Genomic DNA, 26993 nt, shown 5'->3' on the forward strand with positions numbered 1-26993 from the left:
GGTCACGGTTGGACCTCACTGGATCTGCATCACATAGAAGCAGTTACCTCTCACACCCCGTTAGGAAAGTAAATGTATTTTTAATCAATTGTGCTGACAATAGGCCTTCTGCAGGAGATTAGCCCTAGATTCTTTTCTCAGCTATCAAGATGGAAAACAACCCCATCATTCATTAAGAGACAGAGGCAAACGGAGTTAATCAGACTCTACGGCTCATACTAATTGTTGATCAAGTAATGGTGAAAGCTCTCTGGCTGGTTACAGTTAAGAATTTGTTTAACATAGTTAATATTTCACAAAACCAAAGAGCTCAGTTGTTGTAAAGCTCAAAGAGCTAGGAATCAGGAGATCTATGGTTCCAACTGAGGTCTGTCACTATCTACCCTGATAAGGTAGACAAGTCACTTCTCTGTGTCCCCAGTCTCCACATTTTTAAGGTGAGGGAAGGACACACATCCTAACAACCATGCAGGGAATCTGTGGAATGAAAAGGAGCTAAGAATGGTTTTTTTAAAAACGTTATACAAATGACGGTTTTGTCTCCATTTATTTGAAGGTGGGTCACAATAGCTTCAAAACAACAACAAAAAACTTACTTAGGATAAATTGCTCTAGGGAAGAAGTAAAAGGTATCACAAAAGCAATGATTAGGTGTTTCAAAGAATAGCCAGACAATAGAAAGACTGCTCTTAAAACAGAACTTTGTCACCTTTGCATTTTAAAGATGAATTAGTCATAGCTCACGTGCTGGATAGAAGGACTATTAAAAATCTTCCCCAAAGCATGCTGCATCCAAAAACTGAAAAAACGAAGTGATGCTTTCTCATTTCTGTTTATTCTTGGACAACATGGCCTGACATATTTAGTTTTCTTTTTTAATTTTATTATAGATTCACATTGCATTTATTCGTCACCCCTGCTCTCCCATACATTTTTCATTTTTACAACGAGCAACTCAAAATACAAGGATGTGTCCAGTTTCACTACAGCTCTCCGCATTTACAAGTGTTGAGCGCTGGCTTTCGGAACGCCCTTCTGATTGGCTGAGCCAATGTCAGTGACATCAACCAACTTACTTTTGATTGGAAGCCTGGTTGCTGGGACTGTAGCGTTTGCAGGAAGTCACTTAACTGTTTGCGAGCTGGAAAACCGAACCAGAAGTTATCTTTTGTGATAAGAAGCAGCGCAGCCGACTAGGACGGTGTATCCCACAGCTCCGCAAGCTGGAACGGAGCCAGGCGGCCCGGACCGGCTACCAGACCGAGAGGCACTTTGGAAGATGTACGGCTACTCCTTTCCAGCCTCCGGGCTGTTACCCTTTTAAATGTAAGCGTTCGTGGCTGTAGGGGTAGCACGAGGCACCGAAACGGAACAGTCGGATTGGCCGCACGCCCCGGTTCTAGACGCACCTCTCCACCGAAAGGCCGTTCTGACTGGCAGGGGGAGAAAGTAAACAGAGTTGAATCACCCTCCCCACTGGCCAATTGGAGGGGGTTTGGAGTGTGACGTGATGGGATTCTGCGAAATTGTTACTGAGCAAGAGAATGCCGGAACGGTGCGGACCGGCGAGAGCAGGGGCTCAGAAGCCGTCAGTGGGCTGGGGGAAAAGTGTCTCTTAGACGTGGCGGTTGGTCCAGCCCCTGCCACCCGTGTTAGGGTGGTCGGGTGAATGTCTTGGGTCTTCGGCTAGACGGAGAGGCGGCCGAGGGCGTGTACCTCTCTTGCAGTTTCCTCTCCCAGCGCCTCGGGGGCGTATTCAGTCGAATAAACTTGCGACCGCCACGTGTGGCATCTATCCAAGGAAGCCGGCTCGGGGCGACGGGCGCGCCCGCCGTAGGGACCGCGCCGGGCGCGGGGCACTGGCGGCAGCGAGAGGCGGCAGCGCGGCGAAGCCCGGGGCCGTGGTTGCTGCGTGCGGAGGCGCTGCTGGTTACGTAAAGATGAGGGGCTGAGGTCGCCTCCGCGCTCCTGAGAGTCGGAAGCGCCCGCGCCCCCGCCCCCTTGGCCGCCGCGCCGCGCCGCTCGTCCGAAGCCAGGGTAGGGCGAGCCGAACCTCCGCAGCCACCGCCAAGTTTGGCCGCGCCGCCGGGGCTGCTGTCGCCCGCACCATGTCCGCGGCCGCCTACATGGATTTCGTGGCTGCCCAGTGTCTGGTTTCCATTTCGAACCGCGCTGCGGTGCCGGAGCATGGGGGCGCTCCGGACGCCGAGCGGCTACGACTACCTGAGCGCGAGGTGACCAAGGAGCACGGTGACCCGGGGGACACCTGGAAGGATTACTGCACGCTGGTCACCATCGCCAAGAGCTTGTTGGACCTGAACAAATACCGACCCATCCAGAACCCCTCGGTGTGCAGCGACAGTCTGGAGAGTCCGGATGAGGATATGGGATCCGACAGCGACGTGACCACCGAATCTGGGTCGAGTCCTTCCCACAGCCCGGAGGAGAGACAGGATCCTGGCAGCGCGCCCAGCCCGCTCTCCCTCCTCCACCCTGGAGTGGCTGCGAAGGAGAAACACGCCTCCGAAAAGAGGCACAAGTGCCCCTACAGTGGCTGTGGGAAAGTCTATGGAAAATCCTCCCATCTCAAAGCCCATTACAGAGTGCATACAGGTTAGCGGCGTCTCCCTCTCCCACCGACTTCTGGGTTTAGTTAACCTTTGGCCAGGCAGCGTTCCTGGGCGTTAAGGACACTACAGTTGGCCTAACGGGTGCAAACATTTTGGATAAGATGCTGTTTTAACTCTTTAAATAATTGGACCGTGTAGAGACGAAAAGCTCACTCAATCCTTAATTGTCCCCAGCCTCTGGAAGCCGCGGAGAGCATTAAACTGGCGGACAGAGTGAGTGCGGACTGCCAGCCCCTGTGCGTGGCTTCACCGGGAGTGGTGCCGCCCCTCCCCTGTCCTGCCCCGCCCCCCCAGGACTCCCACATCTGGAGACCGTGGGGTCACTCCACCTGGGCAGGTGCTGGCAGGGGGGTAGTCAAATGGCGTATCTTTTATTTGATTTTCTTGTGGGTTTGCAGAGAAGAGGCAAAACCTGGGGAGAAGCGGCAATTTACATGGAACCTTTTAAGGATGACTAAGGACTCATTTCGCTGTATGCTTGCTACTTTTCAGGGCTTGCCAAGGTGGTTTTAAATTTGGCCAGGAGTCCCCAGAGAGGTTTAAAATAACACTGCTTCAGGCAGCAGAGGAGTTTGATCAAGTGATGGTTGGTAGGTTAACCTCACGACTAGTCAGCCTCTTTAATGAGAAGGCTTTCAGAGCTGATTTTTTCCCCCTGTGACTTAGCTTCACCCTCCACCCTGAATAGAGCAGTTAGGGAGCAGGAGGTGTGGTCTTTGCTGGAGGTCAAGGCTGGGTAATGACTGTTGAAATGTTCTAGAGGCCCTGAGGAACTGTGTCTCCCAGGGAGAGCAAAGGCAGGGCTGGCCAAATGCATGTGTCTGGAAAGACATCTGCAGGATAAAGTGGGCTTTGAAGATTTGCAGGGACCTTGGTCCGCCAATTCTGTTGGTTCTGTTTCACATACTTCAGGAAAAGTTGGAAAGTGTTGATGCTTGGGCCTGCTGTCTCACCATCTTCAGTAAGGTTCCTTTACGACTGCTCTTCTGACAATGAAGCACGGGGCTTGGTCCTCTTGTGAAACTCCTTTACCTACTGTCTTATGACACCATCTTGAAAAGGTGGTTGTTGGAGTTACTTGGAAAAGTGTTGCTGTTTTTGGTGTCATTTTTGGCATTTCCATATGAGGCCCTGGGCCTGTAGTTTTAAAATGATAATTGGTTGGTTTTGTTTTGTTTTGCTTTTTCAAAGGAAGGCCACGTAACTGCATCTCATATTTTATTTCCTTTGGAAAGTGCTTCTTGTGGAGGTGGCTGCTGGCACAGGAGTCAAACTGAATTTCCTCCGTGGTTAATGCAAAACCCGGTTCTGCTTGAGGTTGTCATCTAGGCGGCCGTAAAACAGCACATTTCAGAGTTTGCATCTGTACATTTGTTGAAAGTATTGTGCCTGGATTGGGGGATGTGACCTTTAGTGTGCCTCCCCAGGGGTGAAGTAGGGGTGTATTAACCAGAGGGTGTTACTCACCAACAGCTGTTGGGCGGGTCTGGCTGTGTCAGCCATGTTCCCTGACTTCGGCTGTTCACATGGACACCCACGGCCACCTTGAGCAAAGGCACTTTCTCCTTCAGGGAGCTGCCTAGTCGTGCAGTTGGGGAGACCTGCAGTGCTTCTGTATGAGCTACCCCAGTCTGTCCAACTCAGAAAACTGATTCCTAGCGTTCGGGACCATTCAGCTGAGTGATTTTCTCAGGCATTTATAGAAATGGCTGCTTATGTGTGCGTGCATGCGTGGTGCTCTTTAATTCTCCATAAGGCAAGTCTGCTCAGCTGTTTCAGGAGAACCTTTTACACACACAGTCAAGAGTGGAAAACGAAGAGAAATGTTAATCCTGTTTTAAATGTTACAGTCAGTCTTTTGAAACTAGTGATGTGGTGATTGCAGGTGTCTTATTTATGTGTGGGGGGCACAGTAATACTAGGACATGGTTAAACAAAAACCTCGGGCTCTAAATTTTGTCAGAAGGGAACTCCTGCTAAAGAAGGTATGTGTGTAAAGGCTACTTTAAGTAAGAGACTTGTAGGAGGTCTTATGCATTTGGAAGTTTCAGATATAGCTTGGAGTTAGATTGTTTTGGGGGTGGGGGAAGGAGCTTCCTGGTTTTCTTTTTTGTTGGTATTAAATCCAGAAGGTGGACAACAGATAGCGGTTGAAATGTCTGCATTCTGTGAAGCTTTTATAAGCTAAAATTCCAGCCACACCCCTCTCCTAGATGTGGCTCAACAAGAATTCCTCAGGCTGCTTGCTTACCTCTGCTGTAGTCTCTACTGCCTCCTGGATTGAGCCAGCGGCTTTAGAAATTGAGTCATTTAAACAAAATTGCATTTAATTCAGTACAACGATTTCTCTTGTGTCCTAAGAGAAAAGACACTTTTGAGGCAGGCTGAGCTGGGTTCTGATTTGTCCTACTGTTGTTGCCCCATTGGAAGACCTTAAATAAGTTACTTGAATTCAGAATTTGCAAGCTAGAGGCCTGGTGTTGATTTTGCTTTGCACATTGGTTTGGCCTGGCCAATACAAGGCTTAAAATTTTTAATTAGTTACCAAAATCTAAAATTTAGTGGATTCCGGCACAAATCCAGATTTCTGGCTTCTCTGGAAAAATCGAACGATCTGGCAATACTGGGCCTGAATTCCTGGTTAGCAATTACTGGTTTGAACTGATCTTTCTTTATATGGGGCTGTGCCCTTTGGTTTGATAATTTGCATCCTGTTGGCATTTAAGTTTGCAACCTCTGCTCTGTTTGATCCTTAGTTTCTTAATCCACAATATAGGGTATTATCACTGAACTCAAAGGTTTTTGTGCAAGGATAATATCTGTAAAGCACCTAATAGGATTCCATGCACAGTAGGCCCTCAAGAAATGCTGGATCATATATATAGTTTGTGTGTGATGGGGATCTTCAAAATTAGGAAACACAGGACATAGTTATTTTTAAATATATTTAAATACTTATATATAAGTTTGTTTGTTTACATTTTCTAATACTATGCTCAGTTTGTTTTTCTTCAGTTTCGAGATGAGATGTCTTCTTAGGTGATGTATCTGTAAAGTTTAAGCAGTGGTTCCATGGTTTAATCTGAAAAGAAATGCAACAAAAACACTCTTTTCCATTTCCAGACCTTTTGCATACTTTAGAGTATATTTATTGTTATGTTTCATATTAACAATTAGAGTACTTTGCCTGAAAACGTATCAAACATATTATCTGAAAATGCAACCGGCTTTATTCTGGCACACCACCACAGACCCACAACCACACCCCTCCCTCTACACATGCACACACAAATTCTGCAGTCCCCTCAGCCACACCCCCACACTCCGCCACCTCCCAGCATATACCCCAAACTGGCCTCCACAAACACCCACTCAAAACTACTCACTTCCCATCCCCCCTCTGCTACTCACGTCCCCATAACCCCTCCACATGCACTTAAAAAAAAATGATCCTAAGTTTCCTGACTTTGTGGTTACCCTGTACATAGTGTATATGTATGTTGCGGGGGTGGGGTGGGGTGGGGGGGTCTTTTGGGGAAGGAAACAACTATATCCAAATTCCAGATCAAAAGATCATTGTCAGATCCGCCTAACACCAGGTTGACATACCAGCTATAGAAACCTTAGGCCTTCTTTCCACGCCAGGTGAAATTTTACTTTCTTTTTGGAGGGACTTAAGTCAGCTATCCTCAACTGGTGACAGTGGGTTGAGCTTGATGACACTAGTTACAGAATTCTGAAAATTAGAAAGCCCTAAATCCCAACCATCATACTCCAGTTCTACAGAAAAAAAAAATTGTTTTTAAACAATTAAAAATAATAGGGCAGAAGGAAGTTCATGTAAAAACAAGGAGAGGTAAGAGTTGCAAACACTCCAAGAGCGGCTGCTTCTGTTTCTCCTTATCCTGTTTGAACATTTCCCTATTATACTTAGACTGTTTGGCCGAAGGGACCTGGATCACCCCCACCGTGGAAGTCATCCACCACTATGGGCAATAGATTTTCTGGCCTCTCTAGGAATGTCCATCATGGGCCAAGTCTAACTCAGATGGGATGTTCCCTCCCTGACACTAAAGTTTTACATTTTTGCTTATACGGATGCCAGGCTTGCGCCATGCCTCTTTTATTCTTTCTTTTCTCTTAATTACTGCAAAAATCTTTAGAGTGAACTGTTTGGTTCAGGAGACTCTAGTGCCATCAAAGGTATGAGAAGGACCCACTTCTGCTCCCCGGGAGGCAAGGGTTCAGGGACAGCGCAAGGCAGGGCCCTACGCTAGTTGCCTTAGCTCAGAAGTAGACTCTGGACAGCCTATTAAATAGCCCTTGCCCAGTCTGTACCACTGTGTCTTCTCTTCATTAGTAGAAGGGAGGTCGTGTGCCTTGATCCTTACGGACACATTCTCTCTGCCCCATTGCTCTTTCCAGAGAGTACCCTCCAAAGCGATGTGGAATGGTATTTCATAACCTGACATGCTTCATGCTTCATCCAAGATAGATTTACAGCTAATCCTGAGTGGAGCTTGCACAGATAGGTTTTCTACTTTCTCCCTCCCCATTTTTCTCTCCCTTAAGGAGACTTTTAGACATTTTTTCCCATAATTGTCCTCCCCCCATGACATTTTCATACCACAAATAGATTGTAGAGCTGTTTATGCACTTTCCCCCTTTAGAAGACCACAAACCATTGTAATAGCTAAGACTTTTTCACCTGCCAAAGATCTAATTTTTGCCCCCTTAGGGGGAGTATTACCCACCCCACCCCTCAGTGAGACTGTCTAGACACGTCTCATGTATCCTGTCAGGAAAAAATAGCAATCTACATTCAAGAGCAAAGGGAGACACATGGCCTCTAGGTCTAGTGGATAATAGGTTTCTAAGGATTGCAAGGATGTCCTCTTGGGTTTCAGACAAGAGGCTAAAATTCCCTTGATTCAAGGAAGGATGGTCCAGACAGCTGCTCCCACCCCAGCTCGCTGCTGCAGTCTCACCCTGTCGGGGGACCCAACAGCTCTTTCTTCCTAGTCCCAGAGGCGGAAGAACCATTTGTGGTTCTCCCTCAGGTCCTCCTTGTCCGTCATCTTCCATCTAGCTGCCCTAGCAAAGACGCAGTGGGGCGGCCTTAAGAAAGTTGCTGCTGCTGTGGCAGGATTACTGTTTCACCACAGAAAATACAAGTGGATTAGAATTACAAAGTAAAAACATTGTTTCCTTGATTTTCCTCTCAAATCTTCTTTGAGTGGTGAGAAGAGAGAGGGGAGGGGTGTAAATGGAGCTGGGTTGGGGAGGGAGATACCAGAATAAAAATAATACTTTGGTGTTTTGATGGTAACACACCATTACCTTCAGACACAAAGAAGTAACGTGAGGGAAATGAGTTCTTGGACTATGAGCAGAAGGGTCAGATTTGTGTTGCTGTCTCAGTTGTTGATACTCATCCCAAGAACTTGTCACTCTGCAATCTGCGAGAAATGCCCACAGTGAATTTCCCTGGGAGAATCATCATTTGACACATTGGGAAAGTGGCTGACAATGGCCTTCCTTAAAAAGCTCATTGAAAAGAAAAGTGGGTGGGTGAGTTCCCAGTATTTACTCTTTCACAAGCCCCTACAACAACCTGACACGCCCTGGTGAGAGTAGACTTCTAGCCCATCCATTTGATTTCTGAATGCCTATGGTTATTAGCATTCTTGATTAAAAATAAAAAACAACAACAAAAAACCCACAGCATTGTCATTCTTGTTAGTTTTGACTTCCAAATTTTCTGTTGTTCCCCCCTCCCCCCTTGGCTGTTCTCAAGCTTGAAGAAAAAGCTTGCAGCCTTCCAGGCCTCTGCTGCTCAAATCCTCCCCCACATCCGACCCTCCCACCTTTTCCTAATGTTTCTCCAGCAGGCCCAGCGCCCACTGAAGAGCGTAAATTAGTGCCTAGTAATTGGTACAAAGGCACTTTCTGTTTCTATGCAACACATGCAGAAAGGAGGGGCAAAAGGAGGGGGAAAAAAAACCCCACCGATGGTTATAAAGGGAAAGAAATGGGACCCTCTGAGTGGTCTTTGAGCAATCCTGCCTCTCATTCACCCCCCACTTTTTGCTGGGAAGTTAGTCACAGGCCTAGGTCTAACTCGGGGCTCTCGGTGGCAGCAGTTGTTAGTATCAAAAAAATAGAATTTGGGGGTTGGAAGTGACCTCAAGCGGTTATCCCATCCATCATTTTATCTCTAAAAAAGCATATGCCCACCCTCTCAGATAGACAGGGATTGTCCCGTCGAAGCATTTTGAGGGCTTTGGATGGTTTGGAAGTGCACCCTCAGGGTTCAAAAGCTGGCTGTCCATCTTGACAAGCGTGTGCTTTGAGGCATAGTGTGGAATCTCCCAAAGCCTCAGTTTCCTCCGCAGCACCAGGTATTTTGAAGGGCTGTTAAGATGAAGTGCTAGTGGCCAGAGCGTGGTCCCTGTTCTTCCTTCCTTGTGAATTCTTCCAGCAGAGGTGGAGTCAGCCCTGGACCTCCGCCCTTTTATTCTGTATTATATACTTTGTGAAACAGCCCAAGGCCCAGTGCCTGTGAAATTTCCTACTCCTCCCTTCCTGGAGCCCTCCTGAAACTTTAATACCTTTTTGGTGCGTTAAGGCCAAGAGTAAACATTTGTCTTACCCCGGCCTTAAGCAGTCCCCTCAGCAAATAATAGGACTAACATTATTATTTCTAGAGAATGCCTTCCCCACTAAGGGAGTGAGATGCATCTATTTTTTATGCATGGGCTATTCCAAGGCATTTATTTCCATTTGTGCTTACAGCCCATGTTTATGGTGGTGTACTTGCAGGCTTCCCTTTTAATCTCAGTTTATCATGAGGTGTGTTAGTCTTTGGAGTCCTGAGATGAGACTTGATCATCTGGTCTGAAATCTAAAGGTTCTAGAGCTGCAAGAACCACTGAGCTCACTGTCTAAGGCCAGGGCCACTGGGTCGTTGAATTTTGTTTCTTTTTTTTTTTTTTTAATTGAGAATGATCACAAATAGGAACTGGAGAAAGGAGTTCATCCCTGATGGAACCTTTTTGAAAAGTGATGACATTATTTAAATAGATTAAACCGAAGAGATGGGAGCTTAAATGATACAGAATTAATGACAAAGGATTTGAAATGCAGGCAGTAGTATTTGTATTAAACAAACTTTGACCATTTTTCCATGGCAAGTCTGTTGCTTTGGAAGTGAGTCCCTCCCGGACGACCTGATGTGAACCAAAGTAGGAACCAGTGGGGCAGACAAAAGTCCAGAAATCCTGCCTGAGAATTATGGACATATCAGGCCTAGAAGAAATCTTATAGGTCACCTTTGTTCAAAAAGATGGGGATGGGAGGGGGAAGGATTCACCATCTCTCCCTTCCAGGGAGCCAGCTTTAATGAGAAAGAGGCAGTCAGAAAAGAAGAGTTTGGCCTCTGAGGAAGACACCAGTCCCCTCGTAGGAACTTGAATGTGAGGGTTCTCCAGAAGAGGCCTTTACCTGCAGTCGATAGAGCGATTAGAGTGCGGGCTTCCGGGTCCCTCAGACCTTGTGTTTGAATCCTGCCTCTGCCATTCTCTAATTTTAAGAACTCTGGGCCTTAGTTTTCCCATCTGTAAAATGGAGTTCAATAATTATATACTCATGGATTTGTTATGAGACTTAATCCAGATGAGCTGTTTAAAGCATTGAGGACAGTGTCCCCATATACTGAATATTAAAATTAAAAATGAATGATTTACATGTGTTGCCCAGAAAGCCCTTGAGGTTCCTGGACTTGTTTTTGTTTACAAGTCCAGATTAAGCCAGCAGCGGCTCATTCATTTAAACAATATTTGTTTCTTGCGTGTTACATGCAAAGAGCTGCTCAAGATGGTGATTGCAGGCAGTAGGCATGTTGTGAATAATAGTACCAACAATAATCGTAATAAGAGCAAATTATTCATATTAGCAGTACCAATAGTAATAGTAATAATAGTAATTGTAACAATAATATCCAGCATTTATTACAGGTCAAGTTCCAAACAGTTTACATACATTGTGACATTCAAACTCACAGAAGTCCTATGAGCCAGGAAGGCACTCTTCTCATTTTATAGGAGGAATTAGACTTGGAGTTAGTTAACTTAGTCCAAGGTTATTCTGGGATTTTCCTAGTATGTTTCTGGGTGCTTGGGGTTGTGCATGAATGGTTATTGACCTGGACGCCCTGGTTTCTGCCAGTGGGAGCAGTCCCTGTGTTTTGCATGGCTCTCTTGAATGTGGTCCTAAAGCCACCAGTCTTTAGCTCTCTCCTTGTATGTTCTAACACTGGCTTGTGGTTGGTTTTCATAAAACTTGGTTAGGAATATCTGTACAAATATTGGACTTGGATCGAACCTACCCTGTCTTTCCCAATAATTATCCAGAACCTGCTTCCTTCCACCTGAAAAAGACCCCAGTTCTGGTCCATGTCTGTATTCGTCAGGACTCTTGGTTGCAACCAACAGAATCCAAACTTGGACAGGCTTAATAAAATATAGAACTTTATTGGTTCGAATTACGAACACATCTGAGGTAGCTCTAGTTACAGGTATCCCTGGATACAGGTACTCAGTGTCTGCTGCTGTCCCTGGCTTGGCTTTGCTGTCCTTCGCTTTGGCTGCGTTGATGGGCGTGCTGTCTCCGAACAGTGGGACGATGGCAGTTCCCAAACCCTGTGGAAAGACAGTTCCCCTTTCTTAGTGATGCCAGCAGAAGTGCCAGGCTTCATTCAAACGTCATACCTGAGTTACGATTTTGTGCCTGTCCCTAAACTCAGTCACTGTGGTACAACTGGGTCACATCCAACCTCTGGATCTGAGGGAATGGGGTCACCCACTGGAATTACATAGACTCAGAGTAGGCAAGGGGTGACTTCCCAAAGGAAGTCAAAAGAGGCAGTGGAGGCCAGACAAAACCAACAGCTATTCACACTATCCGCCCATGTAGAGTTCCAAGCAGGACGTTCCAAAGAGCAGAGCTTGACAAAATGACAGATTTGTATGCCAACCATTTTTTCTCCATTCTTTTCTCCCCTTTGAAGAGAAAGGGCTCTGGACCATCTCTGGAGTTCAGCCTAAAGCCAGGTCCCCAGTGCGTGTACTAAATGGTCTCTGTCAGAGATGGGTTATTTCGACATGTACTTCTTGTGCTCAGGCTCGTATCCGCAGGCCTTCCTCAGTGACTGTTCTAGGAGGCAAAACCCAAAGCCTCACAGGGAACAAGTGGGACAGCAGCAGTGTGATCAGTAGCACGACTCACTTGGTCTTAATACCAGTCGTCTTTCCATTTTAATGCCTAGAGAAATGAATTGTGTCTCCATGAGCAGTTGTCACTCTGTGTACTAATAGATAAAGGCCTTCTCTTTCCAAAGATGAGCTGTTTATTTGGCGATGCCCATTGGAATTCAGAAGTCTCTTCAGTGTGTGTAATGCCCAACAAAAACACCGTAATAAATCCTAAGAGGCAAAAATTAGATCTTAAAAATAACTTACAAAAACACATCAAAATGACTTAAATCCCTATGCTGACATAATTCTGCTGTAGTTTTATACCATTGCCGTTTTAATGAAAATAAGCAGCATGACAAGCAGACAGCTGGCTTTCCCTCTATCGTGTTGTAAATCGTACCCATGGTGAGCCACAAAATGCTTGTGTGGTGAGTATTACCCCACTGAGATGGGGGTTCCCAGCATGAAGGAAACATGGGCCATGTCCCTCTATCCTGAGTCATTCCTTCTCCATGTCCTGCTTGCTCCCAAATTTCAAAACACTGCTCAGGAATGTGTGCCCAAGGAGGGCTGGGGGCGCCAGGCAGGGGGCTGTTGGTGAAGAGTGGACAGCTCAGCCCTGCCATTCTTAATGGTCTTCGGGAACAAACACCAGGCAGTATGAGTTCGTGGTTCACTCTGTTAAAGCTTGAAAAACTATTTGCCGGTGGCCCCTGTGGGATGTGTGAAGAGGCCCTATATGGTCTTACTCTGGTGCCAGCAGTGGACGGAGGTTGACTTTGAGCCCAGAGAGAAAAAGCTAGAAACACATATTAGAGTCACATCACTAGTGACTGAGTCCTGACAAGGACCCCAACCTGGCTGGCATGTAGAGTAAGCATTTACTGATCAGATACCCGTCTCCTCCCCAGTGTCTTCCTCTTTTGCCCATTGTCATCTCTGAGCCAAAGGCTTCGGCTTTCTGGATAGTCGTTGTCCCCAGACCGGAAGCTGCAGATGCTAACAAATAATTTTACTGAAATGCACAACTGGAGAGGTTACCCTTGTGTTCACTAACGAGGCCAAAAGCCTTAGTGGCCCTGGAAAAGCAACTATGCGTGTTGGGTAAGAACTTCCCAGTCACAATCCTGGGTATGCAAAGAATAACTCTCCGTAACCAGAACTGAGTTCTCAAGCCCCTTCACCCCCCCCCCCACCCGTTTCTGCTGGGAAAAGTTTATCTTGGCAATTCAGGGTCTCTCAGTCAATTTTGTCTTAAATTGTATACTCCTTTGGGTGAAAATTTGCAAAATTAGAGTTTTCTCTCTCTCCCCCTTTGCTTTTCTTTCTCCTGGGAGTAATGGATTATTTGGTGGGCAAGAGGCTCACCTCTGATTTTGGCTTTCTGGGGCGGGCTGTTGATGCTGCATGTCATCCTTTGGGAGGGGCTCAGAGAAGCTCTGGGCATGCTGTGGGCCTGGTGACAGTGGCCGCTCCCCTGGGACTGCCCAAGCCTGTTACCAAAAGGAAAGGACAGATCGCCAGGCACTTCTTAGAGACCTCTGTGTCTGTTCTCCACCACAGCCCCTCCAATCTCTCCTCTACAGCTCAGGTCTTGGGACAAAACTGGCAAATGCAGTGAGTTTAAGTTGAAGGACTTCGGGGTCTGCTTTACATTTTTAAAACTCCATTTTGAAATGTAAAGCTCAACAGCCAATTTACGTATGTTAAACTGTCTCTGCCCTCTGCCAGGCAATGCATCTGAAAGGAAGAGAATTAGAAGAACGTGTGCTAAAAGGCTCTCTCTACACTCAGGGCCTTTGCTCTTCTTTCACAACCTAATCGTATTTTGTGCTCAAACCTGAAGGAGGAATTTGAAAACTGGTTCTAATGGAAGGGTGACCTCGGGCAGCTCATCCACATTTGTGAGTCAGCTTTATCAGAAACAGGACAGGTGTGAATTCTATAGTCATAAAAATCACCTCAAATGCAAAGATGCAGAGAATCTTACGTTCTCAGGAGAGTTTTGTCATCCAATATTTATATCCTATTCAGTGTTCAGTGCCCAGTAGGTTTATTGATTATTTCCCTTTTCCACAAGTAACTGGGGAGAGTAGCGTAGTCTGGGATGGTGGAAGAATGCGGGCTTGGGAATCAGCTAATCTGGGCCTGGACCTAGCTGTGTAGTTGTGGGGAGGTTGCTTCACCTCTCTGCTGATTCAGAGGTGCTGAGATGGGGGCTGTATAACTGAGACCTCAAGCCATATCTCTTGTTGGGCTGAAAACTGAAAGAGTCAAGAATCTATTGTCTGCCATCTCTTTTCCTGAGGTCCCAGCACGTGTGCTGTCTCACAGATCAGTTGAAGTTGAAACCGTGCAGGCAGTATTCGGACAGACTTGCTTCCTAGACACCAACATGCTCCAGTGAGGAAGTGCTTCATAACAGATGTTACAGACTCACACCCACTTCCCAGTTCAGAACCTAAAGGATGGGACAAGTTGTCTTCCACAGATAAACTCGGGGGCCAGGAAGTAAAATTGCATATCCAAACTCTATAGTGACTCTGTTGTATCAACACGTGCAATATGAAAGGAAACCAGATCACAAGAGGTGTTTCGAGAGGGGCCAAGAGCAAATGGTAATATGATGGAATGTCATTCAGGCAGGATTATTCTTCCAAAGCCTATCAAGTGTTTTTATTTTGTCAGAACATCTACATGTATAGGTAGCAATATTTTTTGGCAAACAGAAGGCTCTTGATTTTTGAGTCCAGTATTAATTGGAATGCTTCATGCAGGGAATGTAGGATTGTCTCTACCCAGTGGTGGTCTGCCTGCCTCCTCTATCAAGTGCTTGGGTGGTTCTACACTTGAGGGCAATGGAAATGGAAATGAGAAAAGCAAAGGCTCACATTTTGTACCAGCAAGTCAATGTTGCTGTCCCATGGGTACTAAGGCCAGGTGATAATGGACAACATGGTGCCAGGAGACTTGGTTGGGGGCAGGTCTGTGTGGACATGAGGCGCACCAGCCTGGTCCATGAGAAGCACTGTTGGATTCTGGGCTTTGCACGTCTGCATGCTCTCAGCCCCCACTTCCTAATGAGGACAGTCTTTGGTGGGGCAGCCCTGCTGTCACTGTGGGTGTAACTCCACACCTGAAGGAGATTGCTGTCTGTTCTTGTAGGGGCCATTTTCCTTTCACGTATAGAAAAAGTAGGAGGGGTGGAAGTGGAGGAGGAGTGAGAAAACAGATGTAGTTTGTTCAGAAAGTTTCTCACTTTCTAACAATTTGTTTGAAAAGGAAACAGAATGATTCTTCTCCTTTCTTTGATCTTGTACATTGGAGTGTTCCAGTGATTTCTCAGTAGAAAGTAACTCTTTCCCCGCTCCATTCCCCACATGGAATATATTCTTGATTATAAAACATTTGTGGAAAAATTTAAACTCTGGTGCACCATTGTTTCTTTTGTTTTCTGTAAGACTTTCTGACTTTTTCTCATTATGAAAGAAATTTGTACTTACTGTTTAAAAAAATTAGAAAATGTAGGGGGAAATTACAGAAAGAAGTCAAAGTTACTCTTTATCCCCTCACCTACAGGTAACTACTGTTCATGTTTTGTATATGTTCTTTCAGGATTTTTTCCCTCCATACCTGTTCACACACATATGCTGCTCTTTTCACTTAGGGATATGCTGCTACCATCTTTCCAATATGTAGCAACTTAGTACCCTTTTAACAGTTACATGTTATTCTACTGTGTGGATACACTATATTGTATTAAACCGGTTCTTTACTGTTACACATTTAAATTGTTTTCAAGTTTTAGCTTTTGTAAACACTGCTGGTATCCGTGTATGTTTTTGTTTTCCTATCTAATTATTACCAAAACAATTCTTAGACAAATATGTTGCCAGATGGCCCTGGATCAGTTATAAGTCCCTTCCATTCAGTAGAGGGCTTATTTCCTCGTGCCTCCACCAATGATAGGTATAAGAACATACCTTAACATTTTCACCAGACTGATATGTATCTCATTGGTGTCTCAACTGGCATGTTTTGATAACTTGTGAGATTGAATATATTTTCAACTTATTTTACAACTTACTTGTTTGCATTCTTGCCCAGTTTTATTACATTGGGCTATTCATTTTGATTTGCAAGTGTCCTTTTTATATTACAGATTTTCAGCTTTCGTCATATGCTACAATTTCCTCTATTAGTTCATTCTTATGGTTCTTAATTTTTTTTTTTACTTATATATTTATGCCATGTAGAAGTTTAACATTTTTATGTATTTCAAAGCTGTCTTTCAAATAGGACTCTGCCTTTGGTTTCGTGTTTAGAGAGTCTCTCCCCATTCCAGGATTCTAAAAAGTATTCACTCATATATTATTTTTTTATCTTCATGGTTTTATTTTTTTATATTTATGTATCTAGCCCATTGGGAATTAATTTAAGTGAAAGGTATAAGGTAGGGATCCAGATTTATTTGTTTTTTACCAGATGTCTATGCCATTACTTGAATTAAGCATCGTTTTATTCACTAATTTGCAATATCCCATCCCAATAGAGTCTTGAGTTTATTTTCAGGCTTGAGTCTGCTCCACCGAATTGTCTTTCCCTGTGCTGGTCTCACACTATCTTAGTTACTGCAGCTATAATCATACGTTTCAATAACTGGTATTGCAAGTGCTCACTTATTATTATTCTAATGCAAAAGTTTCTTGGCAAATTGAGCACACTTATTCTTCGAAGTGAACTTTAGAATATTTTTCAAGTTTAAGAAAAAAGAATTTCTGGGAGGTCTGTTAATTTTATGGATGAATTTGTACAGAATTGCCACATTCACCATTAAGTCTTACCATCCGAGAACATGGGAAGTGTACTATTTATTCATTTTCTTTTACATTAAGGTTTGATGCTTTTCTTCTTACAGGCCCTGAACTTTTATTGTAAGGTTTATCCTGACTGGCTGTGGTCAGCGTATAAGAACACCATTGCTCTTTTGTGTACTTACTCCTAGGAATGCATTGTTATTTTATATTAGTTTAAATTTATATTAGTTATTTATCTTAGACTTGCCAAGTAGAAAGTTATATTGACTGTAAATATTAAGAATGCCTATTTCACTTTCTCCTTTCCACAATTTACTTCTTATTTTGTTATGTAGTTGCACTTGCGAACATTTCCTGAACTACATTAGGTAGCAGTAATGATGGGGGTGGTGTCCATTCATGCCTTGGGCTTGACTTGAATGGGAATGCTACTTTTATGTTACGATTAACCTTGGAAAGGTTTCAGATCTATATTTTTTATCCTGTTAAGGAACTATTTTTCAGAAAGTTTTTATTAGGGATGGATGTTGAATTTTATCAATTTTATCAAATACTGTTTTGTATTTGTCAAGGCAAGATATGTGTCTGGGTGGGTGTGAGTGTGTTATAATGGGGAATAAATATTAATATGATTTTCTAATATATTATCCTTTTATCTCTGGAATCCTACTTGCTTTTTTTTTTGCACTTAAAAACCCCTGTTTTTCCTCAAGCAGCAGCCTTGATTTTGTACATCTGTGAGAAGCTATGATTCTTAATTGGCATTTTTAGAGTTTTGTTCTAAAAAGGAGGCCTCATTTCCTTGGATTTAATTTACTAGATTGGGTTACTTTTGCTAGAAGCAGTGGAAACTTCAGAGTTTGTATTTTTAACCTTCGTGCCTCGGCTAAGGTTAGCCCGTTTTAGACCTTTTTGTGGAATCGTGGAAGGGAAGCTGAGAAGAACCAGGTGGGAAAGGGGCCGTATTGAGAGCATAGGCCTCCCTTAACGGGCAGCCTGTCGGAACCCAGGGAAGCCTGGACAGGGTTAGGTGTATCCAATTAGCAATCCCCACACTTGTCCCCTTTCTCCCTCTATATGGTGGACTCAACACTGTTCATTTCAAGACTTGACTGAGAAGAATAAGCTTCAGTTGGCATAGTCAAACTCATCTCCCGGTGGAGTGGAGCCTCCTTCTTAAAAGCAGTGAGCCGTCATTTGTGCTAAATAGGCGAGAGCAGAGCCAGCAAGCCCCACTCCATTTCTCTCAAACCCACTGGAGGCCCAGGAGACTTCTGGAGGCCTGGCCTCTCTGCAAAGAAAGTCTTTTACACATTTGGTGCAATGTGCAGTAGCGGTTTTGATCAGGTTTATTTTATACTGTGAGCTGAGTCTGTCAGCGAAAGGTGCTTAGCTTGTTGCTGAAAGGGGAGGGGAGTGTTGTATAAATAATGAAAACGCGAGAAACTTGTGCTGTTAACAGCTCTACTCCAGTAAAGCAGAGTTTATTGTGTCACTGCCTCTGGGTGTGTTTTCCTGTGAAGGCCAGAAATAAAACACTAGTACTTGTCTGTTCTCTCCCCCACCCCCAGGAGGATGGTAACTCTCTCATTAATACTAAAGACAAGTTTAAATATTCTTTAACTGATAGCTGCTTTGCCTTATGATGTGTTCACTATGAAGTCGGGTAACCATTCTTTTTTGGGCCCTAGCACTGAGCTAAAAGGGAAGGCCTGACTTTGATCTCCCCCTGGCTGCAGGAGGCAGGGCAAATCCTAGCCTCTTCTCCTTCCTCTGCTCATTGTCTCTGGTCCCATTCAGCCTTAAATGCTATTCCTTCTCTACATATGATTTCCCCATTTCATACTTTCTTAGGTGTAAAACATGTATTATTTTCTCGATGATACCTTATTATGTGTCTATCAATGACTGGCATGCTGAAATGTATCCCCTAGTAGGTTGTATGCAAATTCTCCTCTGGGTTAAAGAGATGGTGACTTTAAAGGGCTTCAGATTATCCAGGGTCCCCTGCACACACTGCTTGGTTGGAACAATGTTTTATAAAGTGTTGAATCTGAATGCTTTTCAGAGGGAAAAGCACTCTCCAGTTGGCCATGGGTTGCACCACAACCCATGATCTAACACACCTGGCATTTCACCCATTTTTAATAATGTGTCTGGCTCCTGAAGATGTTTGGATTTACACCAGGTAGAAGTTCCAATCTTCAGATTGAGATAAGGGGTCGGCCAACTTCTTCTAAAGGACCCGACAGTAAATGTTCTAGGCTTTGTGGCCATATGATCCTTGTAGCCAACTGCTGTTGTAGAGGAGAAGCAAGCATAGATAATACGGAAACGAGTGAGCATGGCTGTGTTCCAGTACAACTTTGTGTACGGACATGAACACTTGAACTTCATATAACTTTCTCGTCACAAAATATTACTCTTCTTTTGATTTTGTTTTCAGCCATTTGGTTAAAAGCAAATGGAAGAATGGTGTTTCTACCATTCTTAGCTCATGGACTTCACAGAAATTGATGGCAGATCACATTTGGCCTGTGGGCCATAGTTTGCCAACCCTTAATTAATATCATTGATCCAAAGCTCCTAATGCTTTTCCAAAGGATCCAAGAATCAAAATGATCCTGGAGCTTTCACACTAGCAACTCACTTTCAAGTAGATCTTTTTCTACATGCTTGGAAACTGTAAACTTGAATTATACAAGTTACGTGAGTTGAACAAAGGCTGCTGCCAGCTCTGGTTTGCTCTGGGATCTGTGGGGGCCTTCTCTGATCTCTGAAACACTCAGGGCTAAGGATGCTAGGTCAGCAACAGCATCTGGGTTAGAAGTAATGAGAACAATCACATGATGACAACTATGAGGATCAGTGAAGGGAGCACAGCCATAAGCGAGACTGAAAGTGAAGTCAATGGGAATGGCCCCTGATTGCCCTTGAAATATATGTAAATTGTGAGCATCAATACTTAATAATTCTCCTGTACGTACAGCCGATTCAGGCTTCATGGCAATCTTCCATTATCACGTCCATGAAACCATCTTCCTCATACAGAGGGAGTATCTTATTTTCTAATCCTGACACACGGCAGAATGGTCTTCTGATCCATTTTTTTCCACAGTGGAGACAGATCCATTCAAATAAATTAACCGCCTCTCATGATTCACTTGAAAGAAACATGTGCCAGTGAGTAATCTGGACCATATTACCACCCCTCGAAGAAAACTGCGTCTGATGAGTTTTTGTCCTAACAAGCATTGAGAAAACACTGAGCTTTTCCTTTTTATCGCTTTCCTTATCATCCAATCATAAAGCAGTGGGGAGAGGGCTCCAATAAGGAGAGAGCAGAGAGAGTGTTTTGATTTGTTTTTTTTATAACTTATCACCTTATAAATTGTGACTCTTCATTGTAGTTTTTAACATACATATTTAAAAGAACATTTCTCCCTTAGATACTTCGTTGGGTTTAGAGAGGAGTGTGCTGCAGTCTAATTCTGCAATAGCCCAGAAGTCTTGTCCGGTGATGCAGGAACTTCTGAGCAGACTTTGGTCATGTGAGCAACTTGGAGGATGAACAGACTCAGCAAACACCACTCTCACACACACACACACACTATACAACACATCACACACACCACATACACAACACACACAAGCACACGCTCACTACACAACACACACATACCATATAACACACATCACACACATACCCACACACACACACTCACCACACAACACACACACACCATATAACACACACATCACACATCATACACAGACCACACACACACGTGCGCACACACACGTGTTTAGGCATTTGCTAAATGCTTGGCAGCACAAGTAGCACAAAAGTCAGACATGACATTGTCCTTGCCCGAGGAAACTCAACCTTGTTGGGTTGTGACAACCTGCATTTCAGCTTTTGCTCAAAGTTCTGCTGAACTGGGTAAAAATGCTATTTAATCCAACGAAGTTGCAAAGTGTAGTTTTCAACTCCATGTCATTGTTTCAGAGAGTTCTGTTTGAAGCTCTATTTTTTCTTTCCTTTTGGCCTCACCAGAGATCTTGAGCACCCTCGTGCGTTATTAATCCTCGGGCTCATCACCTTGGGTAAGGGTCTTCATTCGTTGGTTTGCTGCTGCCTGTTGCTGCTGTGGCTTTTAGCACAGAGTTCAGTGAGGATTTATACCTAGACTCCCCGTAGAGTGACTCCATCTGCAGTAGTCCACACCCCTCCCCCCCCCCCCCCCCCCGCGGTTTCACTTTCTGAATTTCAGTGACCCACAGCCAACCAGGGTCTGATAATATTAAATGGAAAATTCCAGAAATAAGCAATTGATAAGTTTTAAATTGTGTGCTGTTCTGGGTAGTGTGTTGACCACTCTGCTGTGTGCGCTGTCCAGCCGGGACGTGAATCATCCCTTTGTCCAGCATCTCCACCCTGTATATGCTCCCCGCCCATTAGTCACTTAGATGCTGTCTCAGTTATCAAGTGGACTAGCCGGGTGTCACAGTGATTGTGTTCAAGTGACCCTTATTTTACTTAATAAGGGCCCCAAAGTGCAAGAGTAGTGATGCTGGCGATTCAGATATGCTGAAGAGAAGCTCTAAAGTGTATGTACATGTGTATAGGAAAAAACATAGTATACGTAGGGTTTGGTACTAGCTGAGGTTTCAGGCATCCACTGGGGGTCTTGGAACATAACCCTGCGGAGAAGGGGACTACTGTATATAGACTTCCTCGTCCACGTTGGGTTTCCTATAAGAACAAGTAGGTTGTACAGGTTATGAAGACTGTTGCTCTCTCTGCTTAGAGAACAGCAAATAAAACCTCAGTCACGTATAGGTTATCATGAAGGTGATAGAGGTTTTGTTTTGTTGATATTATCATTATTTCTACATCTCTGGCATAGTTTAGGAGAACCTGGGGAAAAGAATGAATAACTTTTGGATGATTCAGACTCACCACGCTGGACAGCTCCCAGCCTTTTGAGTCCCTCTCTGGATTCCAGGAAGGTGGGGACAGGAGTGAGAAAATATTCACTCCTCACACCTACTAAAGGAGTGTCTGGAGAGTTTTGTGGAAACCAGGAGTCTGTATGCCCTGAGTCTGTGAAGCAGCTGCTTTGGGCTGTGCTTGGAAAGGTGTGAGGAGCAGGCAGGCGCTCGGAGCTAGGGGTGGGGTGTGGGGCAGTTACTCCCAAAAGGAGCCAGCAAGACTCTCATCTTAGACAGATAGCCCGTTCTGCCTTTCTGCGTGTATATGTCCCTCCCAAACATGGACACAGTCCCTCTTCTGCCATCTGGGGGTCAGGAGGCCCCTGACACTGACCTGATCACATCTGGAAGGCGGGTCTTAGCTGCAACTGGAATGGGGAGGGATGTGGAAACACTGTCAAGTGTTAAACCTCTGTTTCCTCATCTGTAAAATGGGCCACTTTCGTGGGGTGTCTTGTGAGAATTCAGTGAGATGGTGCATATGAGGCCCTTAGCTCTGTGACTGCACTTAGGTTATTTTAGAATAGTGTTAGCTCTTTTATGAGAAATTGGAAAAAACTCATTGTTTAGTCTCGACAAAGAAAGATTAGAGAAAGACATGATAGCTGTCTTCACATATTTGAAGGATTTTTATGTGGCAGAGGGAATACGCTTATTTTTGATATGAAGCCAATCTGATTTAAAATATGGCCTTTGCAGGCAGATTTCACACGAATAAGAGTGTATTGACAGAAATGCTCAACAACAAGCAGGCTTTCTTGTCAGGTACAGGTCTCCCCATCACCAGACTTGCTCAGACAGGGACTCAGGAGCTTGAGGAGAAATGCCTGCTCCAGGTGGGAGGTTATTTGGACTGGATACTTCAGTAGTCTTCCATCTCTGTGATGCCATGAAATTTAGCAAAGGACTGAGTTTTCTGACTCCTCTGAGAGAACTCATGAAACCAGCCACTCCACAGAGTAAAACCAGAAAATATAATTTCCAAGGTTCTTGGAGGTCCATTGGGTACAAAGTAGCAAGCTCATTTGCTTAGAGAAGATGATTCTCCGCAATTCCTTCTTGGTATCAGCTAGGGCTGCCATAACAAAGTACCATAGACTGGGCGGCTTAAACAACAGAAATGTATTTCTCACAGTTCTGGAGTCGAGAAGTCCAAGATGAAGACGTTGGCAGAGATGGTTTCTTGTGAGGCCTCTCTCCTTGGTTTGTAGACGGCCATCTTCTCCCAGCATGTTCACATGGCCTTTTCTCTCCCTGTCTGTGTCTGTGTCCTAATCTCTTCTCATTAAGGACACCAGTTGTTGGATTAGGGCCCAGCCTCATGACTTCATTTCATTTTAACTATCTCTTTAAAGTGCAGTCACATTCTGAGGTCCTGGGGGTTAGGACTTCAGCATAGGAATGGGGGCAGGGACACACAATTCAGCCCGTAGCACTTGTCGACTAGGGATTTATCCTTGGAGTCATAGGGATCGTTGACCATGACCAGCCTTCAGAATGTTTGTTACGCGCTCTTTAAACTGTATCCTGTCTTGATTCCCTTCTCGTAGGTGAACGGCCCTTTCCCTGTACGTGGCCAGACTGCCTTAAAAAGTTCTCCCGCTCAGACGAGCTGACCCGTCACTACCGGACCCACACTGGGGAAAAGCAGTTCCGCTGTCCGCTCTGTGAGAAGCGCTTCATGAGGAGTGACCACCTCACAAAGCACGCCCGGCGTCACACCGAGTTCCACCCCAGTATGATCAAGCGATCCAAAAAGGCACCGGCCAACCCTTTGTGAGGTGCTACCCACCGAAGCCAGGGAGGGACGGACCCCGGAGAGACAAACCTACTCCCAGCAAACAGACAGACATGTGGAAACTCAGCCCCAGAAGAGGCACGCTGCCAGCACCGGAAGTCAGTTTTTTTGTTTTTTGGTCAATATTCTAATTTTCCTCTCCCTGCATTGTTTTTAAAAAGCACATTGTAGCCTAAGATCAAAGTCCACATTTGGTCCCCTTGCAGAGGCAGCCATGAACTTTGACTTTTGGAGGGAAGGCAAATGCTGTTTTTTTTTTTTCTCCTTTATTATTATTTTTTCTTGGTGGGGGCGGGGTGGGTAATGGGTGGGGATAAGGGGCTAAGCCAAGACTGGGGTAGAATTTTAAAGATTCAACACTGGTGTACATATGTCTGACTGGGTGAGTTGACCTGTGGGGTCACACAGTCATTCTGGGCCCTTTCTGCTTGCTGTCTCTCAGAATTGTTTTCGTACCTTTTAATGTAATGACGAGTGTGCTTTGGTTTCTTTAGCAAACACCACTCTTTTGAATCACGTCGACTTGTGAAATTGAAAAAACAAAACACAACACGCCATAGCACAGCTGTCTTTATGCAAGCAAAAGCACACCTACTCCAGCATGATCTGTCATCTAAAGACTTGAAAACACAAAAAGTTACTTATAGTCAATGGATAAGCAGTCTGAATTTATACTAATCAAGACAAACCTGTGAAAGGTTACACTAAGTACAGAACTTTTAAACCTTGCTTTGTATGAATTGTACTTTTTGAACATAAGCTGCACTTTTATTTTCCAATGCAGAGGATTAATAAGTTAAATACATGCTTTAAGGATAGAAGACGTTCTGTTTGGAACCACGTTATAATCGGCTTATTTTACAGTATACACGTTTCCCTAAGAAATCATGGCAGAGATGTAAGGGCAATATATATACAATAGATGCGGAAGGAGAAGGAGGGTAGTTTTTTTTGGTTTTTGTTGTTGTTGTTGTTCTCTAATTTAAAAAAACAAACAGAATTTTAACTCTCTTAACTTTTCCAAATTTTCTGATCTTTTTAGTTAACGTCACCTTATTGTACTATAATGCCACAGAGGGAGAGGGCTTTGACTCTGTTGGGTTTTATTTGAATGGGTGCATAATAGTAACTAGCTCTGGAAACACCTATTTTGTTTTGGGGGGGGGGCGGGGGTAAGAAGGGGAAGGTTTGTTGGTCTCCTTCCCATGTTCCTACAAAACTCCCACCAACAGGTGTGAGAGTTACGTAAAAGACAAATATACCCCTATGAGTAGTGAGTGCCAAGGGAAAAGACCACGATGATTTCAGAGGAGACCGCAAACTCCTCCCTTTTGGAGAACGAAGGCACGTGGACTGCGTACAAATGAAACATCACTGTATCTTTTGCATCAGAAGCCTCACCACTATATGTCTTGTATCTAGGTGTCTACAATGGCCTAAACCACTACATCCATAATATGCCATTTACCTGAAAACTTAATTTTGGCCTTTACGTGGTCAAAAAAATGAACTGAGTTTTCATAGTTAAGAAGTAACCTCACATAGGGGAGTCAGCAGTGATCGTGGGGGAAATGTTTACATTTTTTTTCTTCGGAAATAATGCTTTCTGACAATTTTATCTGATAGTGAAAACAGGGAGCTCTGGTGCACTCTAGTTTACACATGTGCTATACGATGTGTTGTGTAAGGCCAGGGTGCCTCCCTCTCAGTGAACCCGTTATTTCACCTGATACATACTTATTTCCAGTTCAGAACCAGTGTGGGCTCCTGCAGCAGGCATGGGTCACAGCTGACTCCTACTCCCAATACAATAGCCATCACTAGCACGGTGTTTTTTGTTTTTTTGGGGTTTTTTTGTTTGTTTGTTTAACCAACATAGTTGAATTAGTAGTTCTATAAAGAGAACTGCTTTTAACATTAGGGACTGGGAGCAGTCCATGGGATAAAAAGGAAAGTGTTTTCTCACGGGAAAACATGTCAGGAAAAATAAAGAACACTTTCTACCTCTGTTTCAGATTTTTGAAACGCTTATTTTAAACCAAATTTTAATTTCTGTGTCCAAAATAAGTTTTAAGGACATCTGTTCTTCCATATGAAATAGGTTAGGCTGCCTATTTCTTACTGAGCTCATGGAATGGTTCTGCTTTGATCCTCTGCACGCTGCCTTTTAGTGAGTGAAGAGTTTGGGGTTGCCTAGCAACTCACTCACTTGTACAAACTCATCTTTCCCTCACAGAAAGAAACGAAGGAAAACCAAGCAAAGTCAGTGAAAGACAATCTTTGTAGTTTCAGGAGTAAATCTGTATGTGGCTTGTATCCAGCACTTAGATGGATGTAAATGCAGCAACTTGTTTAAAAAAAAAAAAAAAAAATGCACAATTTACTTCCCAAAAAAAGTTGCTACTTGCCTTTTCAAGTTGTTGACGAACACACATTTGATATTCTCTTATATGTTATAGTAATGTAACGTATAAACTCAAGGCTTTTTATTCTTTGTGATAAATCCTGTTTTAAAATGTCACAAAACAGGAACCAGCATTCTAATTAGATTTACTATCTCAAATATGGTTCAACGAGGACTACTAGAGTTCATTGAACACTAAAACTATGAAACAATTACTTTTTATATTAAAAAGACCATGGATTTAACTTATAAAAATCCAAATGCAGGATAGTAATTTTTGTTTACTTTTTTAACCAAACTGAATTTTTTGAAAGACTATTGCAGGTGTTTAAAAAGAAAGAAAAGTTGTTTTATCTAATACTGTAAGTAGTTGTCATATTCTGGAAAATGTAATCGTTTTAGAGTTAAGATAACTCCTCTCCTTGGTTAGGGAAGAAGAAAGCCCTTCACCACTGTGGAATGATACCCTGGCTTTAAGGTCTATCTCTACATCATGCTTCTTTTGAGATTTCTATTTGGTAGTTATAATTACAGAAACTGATTAGTGGTAAGTTTGCAGATAGATTTAGCACAGTAATCACCACTCTGGATAGACTGCAATGTTCTTTCACAACAGATGATCTGTAACACTGTAAGATACTGATCTTTACAACTGTTTAATCAGTTTTATTTTTGTGCAGTATTAGTGACCTAAGTTATTTTGCTGTCCCGTTTTTGTAAATCAAATGAAATTATAATAGAGGATTCTGACCGTAGGTATTTTGTACATATGTATATATGTTGTCCAAATAAAAATAATAAATGATAAAAGATTTAAGTGTTCCAGCCATTATGTGTTTTAAAGGGGGCAGATTTCGCCATAATGGGAGTTACTTCTTTAACCTGTACTCATAGGATTGTGCGGTGAGTGCGACGATGATTTTACCCTATGTCTTTCAACATGTGTGATATTTGTATAGCCCTGTGTGTATTTACTCTTCACAGACCTCTGAGGAAGTCGACCGAATGGAGACTGCTTGAAACCACTGTATTACGCTGGAGGGGAATATTTATATTTCCAGGTGAATTACTTAAAGAGGTTTATAAAGCTCATGC

At 43.8% G+C, this 26993-nt stretch overlaps 1 protein-coding gene across 1 annotated transcript; it reads left to right on the top strand.

Moving 5' to 3' along the window:
• Nucleotides 1–832: 832 nt before the first annotated feature.
• Nucleotides 833–26710, top strand: KLF9 (KLF transcription factor 9). Its single transcript, XM_019730638.3, has 2 exons — nt 833–2613; nt 23247–26710. The coding sequence occupies exons 1-2, from the start codon at nt 2109–2111 to the stop codon at nt 23474–23476; spliced, it is 735 nt and encodes a 244-aa protein (XP_019586197.1). The 5' UTR covers nt 833–2108; the 3' UTR covers nt 23477–26710.
• The last annotated feature ends 283 nt before the right edge of the window (nt 26711–26993 follow it).

This window comes from Rhinolophus sinicus, chromosome 16 (genome assembly GCF_057876585.1).
Source record: "Rhinolophus sinicus isolate RSI-liver-muscle chromosome 16, RSI-T2T, whole genome shotgun sequence".
Taxonomy (NCBI): domain Eukaryota; kingdom Metazoa; phylum Chordata; class Mammalia; order Chiroptera; family Rhinolophidae; genus Rhinolophus; species Rhinolophus sinicus.